Below are 6,000 nucleotides of genomic sequence, written 5' to 3' on the forward strand. Positions count from 1 at the left end.
TGGAGTTTCAATGATCATAAGAACGGTGAGGAATCAGCTCAGAACTACACGGGAGGATCTTGTCAATGATCTCAAGGCAGCTTGGACTATAGTCATCAGAAAAACAATTGGTAACACACTACGCCGTGAAGGACTGAAATCCTGCAACACCCACAAGGTCCCCTGCTCAAGAAAGCACATGTATAGGCTCAATGAACATCTGAATGATTCAGAGGAGAACTGGGTGAAAGTGTTTTGGTCAAATGAGACCAAAATCGAGCTCTTTGGCATCAACTCAACTTGCCGTGTTTGGAGGAGGAGGAATGCTGCCTGTGACCCCAACAACACCATCCCCACTGTCAAACATGGAGGTGGAAACATGCTTGGGGGGGGTGATTTTCTGCTAAGGGGACAGAACAACTGCACCACATCAAAGAGACGATGGATGGGCCATGTAACGTCAAATCTTGGGTCCTCCTTCCCTCAGCCTGGGCATTAAAAATGGGTCATTGATTGGTATTCCAGCATGACAATGACCTAAAACACATGGCCAAGGCAATAAAGGAGTGACTCAAGAAGAAGCACATTAAGGTCCTGGAGTGACCTAGCCAGTCTCCAGACCTTAATCCCATAGAAGATCTGTGGAGGGAGCTGAAGGTTTGAGTTGCTAAACATTAGCCTCGAAACCTTAATGACTTGGAGAGAATCTGCAAAGAGGAGTGGGACAAAATCCCTCCAGAGATGTGTGCAAACCTGGTGGCCAACTGCAAGAAACGTCTGACCTCTGTGATTGCCAACAAGGGTTTTACCACCAAGTACTAAGTCATGTTTTGCAAAGGGGTCAAATACTCATTTCACTCATTAAAATGCAAATCAACTTATGACTTTTTTGAAATGCGTTTTTCTGGATTTTGTTGTTGTTGTTGTTGTTGTTGTTGTTGTTGTTGTTGTTATTCATTCCCTGACTGTTCAAATAAACCTACCATTAAAATTATAGACTGATCATTTCTTTGTCAGCAATAGCCAAAAATACATTGTCTAGGTCAAAATGACAAAATTTTCTTTTATGCAAAAAAACATAAGAATTATAAGTATTTTATTTAATTATAAGATATTTTGTACATTTCTTACTGTAAATATATAAAAACTTAATTTTTGATCAGTATGCATTGCTAAGAACTCCATTTACAACTTTAAAGGTGATTTTCTCAATATTTAGATTATTTTGCACCCTCAGATTCCAGATTTTCAAATAGTTGTATCTTGGTCAAATATCGTGCTATAGATTAATGGAAAGCTTATTCAATTTCAAAAAAATGGACTGGTTTTGTGGCCCAGGGTCACATATATTCAACACAATAGATGAAGAGAATAATTTCATCTTGTCTCTCCCTCAGGTATCTCAACTACTTTGCAACCAAACCCAGCCCCACAGGTGTGCTGCTAGACCTGTGGGAAGCTTGTCACCAGGGTGACGCAGACCTGGTCTCCCTGGCGACAGCTCTTGAAGAGATGGGCAAGAGTGAGGTCTTGGTTGTCATGACGACGGACGGAGATTGCTGATCGGCAAATCAAAAAGTGCGAAAAAGGCCACTAAAAACCTAGAATTAATGCAAGCGGATGGAAACTGCGTTCCAGTGCATCGTTACAACTTGCCTTTTACCTCAGTTCCTTTGTGCTCAAGCAGAATATTCCAAGGATCGCGATGCCTATGAGCTGGGGTCGGACGCTCTGGATGATCTCCGAATAATACATATCGAAATGTAGCAAACGTGACAAAGCTGCAATCACAAAACAGAGATGTTGTTTGAAAAGGAAGGCTCGTGTTTGCTGGCACGGTTCATGATTAAATGATAGTTGCATCATACTGATACACACTGATTCCCTGCTACACATACCAAGTGTGAAAGTACATGATCAAACGCCATTGCACATCAAGCCGCTGGCTTTGTTTCCTAGCGACCGCTAGATGCTTAAAGACACTGAGATTCTGCGTCCGGTAAAACAGCAGTGCACCAAGCTCCTCAGGAAACGTGCTCGCACACAAATAAACAACAGTTGAGATGGAAACCTGGATAAACAGGCCAACTACAAGGAGCTATGATCATCTGCACTAAAATTAGCTTTCATAATGGTTTCAGTTTCTTGAAACAAATCACATGCTTCAGAGCTTCACTTTGACTTTAGTTTGAAGTGCTATTTTCTGTGTGTGTGTGTGTGTGTGTGTGTGTGTGTGTGTGTCTTTTGGAATAGCATACAGGAATGAATTTGTGCGTTCTCGTTAGCAGAGGACCAAACTTCTTGCTGGATCTCTGATCATACTTTCATTAGCCTCTACCTTTTTTATATTCAATATTAGTTTCCTATAGGGAACGGACTTTTTTTAAGTTATTATCCCTATTTGTGGATTATTGGTTTTCAGTTTTCTGTTTGTAACGGCATTGTTTTGCGTCGCTGCATTCTTCTCTCTGACTGAACTTAGGCGGGGTTGCAGTATAAATGTCCATTGAAATATTTGTGATGTACTTCACAAATAAAAGCAGGCTTTTTTTGGTCATTGAAACTGAGATGGGATGAAATCGAAATGTTACGCTGAGGTTAAACGTGCTTTGATCCTTCTGGGGAATGCGTACTGCAAATATGCTGCGCTGGTTAAATAGGATGAAAATTGCGCGGATGGCAGAAAGCCCTTTTCGGGGTTTGATGCCAGTCAGTCGTGCTGTTTAAATTATAAATAGTAGCCTTGAGAGGTGGCGTAAGTGCTCTGTTGATTGCAGTATGACCCACTTGCTCTTTATTGTCTGTTTTGACTTTCAGGTTTTAATGGGTTTCCCTTGAGTAAGCCTGAAAGCCATGTACTGCTTATTATCAGAAGTCATATAATCAGTTGAAGTGGATGTTAGTCCATTTTTTTTTTTTTTTTTCATCACAAGTATTCAAATGTCTAGCAACAAATAAACAAAAAAAGTGCAGTATCTGTTCATACCTGTAAAGGTATGAATTAAAAAAGCTGAGGTGTGTGTTTGTGTGTATGAGTCAGTGCTACAGTGTATATGGATGAACAGACTTCATCATATCTGTTGTTCATCCTTTTCCTATTATAAGTACTATGCAAGTGCACAACAAAAAGTGAATCTGTGGACGTCTTGATGTCTCGTGTATGAAGTACGTGGAATGGGAATCGTACTGCTTTCCCTTTTCTGATCACTGCTGTAACTAAGCTGGGGAAAACTGGACCTCTTAGGCCTCTCAGCCATAATAAATGCAAACAAAACGACTGTAATTGTGGGTCAGGGATCCCTTGCTTTGGAAGCTTTTCGTCTTCACAGTGAACGAGTTCTGAGGATTCTATATGACGAAGGCTGCCTAGAACATTGAAATTCCCTGATGGATTCTGAACTCTGAAGCTTTTAAATGGCTCTGAAATGTCTTCAGTCGTCTCTCGGTCAATGTTACATGAAAACGCCTTTAAACATGTTACATGTAAAGCTAAATGGGCTTTGCTTCTCTCTGGATGGTAGTTGCTGTTTATGGATTCTCAAGTGTGGCCGAAACTTAACCTTTTTCTTTTTTTTTCAGATGTTATTTTATATCAAAGAAGGTACAGAAGAAGTCATGAGGTTTTTTTTTTTCCATGTAATGCTGTAAAGTAATACTGTACATAAATGTTTAGACTTCTTACTGTAACTAAATATAATTTTTATGCAATAAATTATATTTCCTAGTTTAACAAGACAAGTGTGTTTTTGTGTCACTTTTGAAAATGGTTGTACAGTATGGAAGCCTCTTTCCACCACTGAATAAAAAAATGGTTATTATGACTTATTATCTCACAATTCTGACTTTTTTGCTCATAACTGTGAGATATAAATGTGCGATTGCAGGTTATAAAGTCAGAATTGCTTAGAGTTTTGGGATATAAACTCACAATTACGAGAAATAAAGTCAGAATTGCGAGATATAAATGCAATTCTAACTTTTTTTTTCTCACAATTGCGATTTTGTATCTCGCAATTCTGACTTTTTCTCGCAATTGCGAGTTTGTATCTCGCAATTCTGACTTTTTTTCTCGCAATTGCGAGTTTGTATCTCGCAATTCTAACTTTTTTTCGAATTGTGAGATATAAACTCACAATTGCAAGTTATAAAGTCCAGTTCTGAGGAGAAAATAAAAGACTGATATGTTTACAAAAATTTGAGTTTATAACTTACAAGTTCTGACTTAACTCACAATTGCGAGTTTATATTACACAATTTTGGCTTCATTTCTCAAAATTGCGAGTTTATATCTTGTAATTCTGACTTTATAACTCATAATTGCAAATTTATATCATGCAATTGCGCCTTTATTTCTCAGAATTGCGAGTGTATATGATGCTATTCTGACTTTTGCTCTCAGAATTGTGAGTTTATATCTCACGATTCTGACTTTATAACTCGCAATTCCACGTTGATATCACAATTCTGAGAAATGAAGTCAGAATTGAGAGTTTTATATAATGCAATTCTGAGAAAAAGTCTGCAATTGTGAGAAAAAAAGTCAGAATTGCGAGATACAAAGTCGCAATTGCGAGGAAAAAAGTCAGAATTGCGAGATGCAAACTCACAATTGCGAGAAAAAGTCACAGTAGCTGCGTTTCCATTACCCCTTAAATTGCGCAAAATGAAATTGCTAATTAAAAATAGGCCTAATGGAAAAGCGTCAATTGCGCAAAAACTCCCATATATCACAAAAAAGTTTTTACGCTCGTATGAGGTGGTTTTTCAGGCAATTCGAAAAAGGAATATTTTGCAAAACAGCAATGGAAACGTTTTTTTTTTTTTTTTTTTTTTTGCATTTACAGGTCACATTCGATTAAATATAGCCAAAATCCCACAAAAATCTGTTACCATGATTTGTTGTGAGAGGAAAAAATTAAGTTTTAGTTGCATAACATCGGTTAATGGAAACGCCATAATTTCGCAATACTTTTTAATCGACATTTATAAAATATAAAGTTTTGCACAAATCTTTAATGGAAACGCACCTTCTGACTTTATAACTTGCAATTGCAAGTTTATATCTCACAATTCTGACTTTAAGACTTGCAATTGTACGTTTATATCACAATTCTGAGAAAAGAAATCAGAATTGCGAGTTTGTATAACAATTCTGAGAAAATATTCTGCATTGTGAGAAAAAAGTCAGAATTGCGAGATACAAAGTCGCAATTGCAAGAAAAAAAGTAACAATTGCTAGCTACAAAGTCGCAATTGCGAGAAAAAAAGACAGACTTGCGATGTATGAGTATATCACGCAATTCTGATGTTATTTCTCGCAATTGTAAGTTACTAGGCTCGTTTCCATTACAGATTTGCGCAAAACTTTGGTGGAATTTTATAAATGTCGATTAAAAAGTATTACGAAATGATGACGTTTCCATTAACTGATGTTATGCGACTAAAACATAATTTTTTCCTCTCGCAATAAGTCATTGCAACAGATTTTTGTGGGATTTTGGCTATATTTAATAAAATATGACCTGTAAATAGGGAAAAAAAACAACGTTTCCATTGCTGTTTTGCGAAATATTCCTTTTTCAAAGTCAGAATTGTGAAATATAAACTCGCAATTGTGAATTATAAAGTCCAGTTCTGAGGAGAAAATAAAAGACTGATATGTTCACTGATATCTCACAATTATGACCTAATAGCTCACAACTGTTGAAAAATTGGAAAAGATTACGCTTTTGTCGCATAACATCGGTTCAATTCTGACTTTAAGACTCGCAATTGTACGTTTATATCACAAGAAGTCAAAACTGCGAGATACAAAGTCAGAATTGCGAGATACAAACTCGCAATTGCGAGAGAAAAAAAAGTTACAATTGCTAGCTACAAAGTCGCAATTGCTAGAAAAAAAGACAGAATTACGAATATACGAGTATATTTTGCAATTCTGACTTTATTTCTCGCAATTGTAAGTTTATGTCCTACAATTCTGACTTGATCCCTGCTGAAAAACCAGCATATGCTGGTTAG

General features: G+C 37.1%; 1 protein-coding gene across 1 annotated transcript in view; it reads left to right on the forward strand.

The window, feature by feature from the left end:
* unc5b (unc-5 netrin receptor B) overlaps positions 1-2,502 on the forward strand; it is an 80,373-nt gene extending 77,871 nt beyond the window's left edge. Inside the window, exon 17 of the mRNA XM_073833909.1 lies at positions 1,377-2,502. Within this exon, the coding sequence (XP_073690010.1) occupies positions 1,377-1,542 (166 nt within the window). The 3' untranslated portion in view covers positions 1,543-2,502. The remainder of the gene's footprint in view (positions 1-1,376) is intronic.
* Positions 2,503-6,000: the final 3,498 nt, after the last annotated feature.

Source organism: Garra rufa, chromosome 2 (assembly GCF_049309525.1).
Source record: "Garra rufa chromosome 2, GarRuf1.0, whole genome shotgun sequence".
NCBI classification, from domain to species: Eukaryota; Metazoa; Chordata; class Actinopteri; order Cypriniformes; family Cyprinidae; genus Garra; species Garra rufa.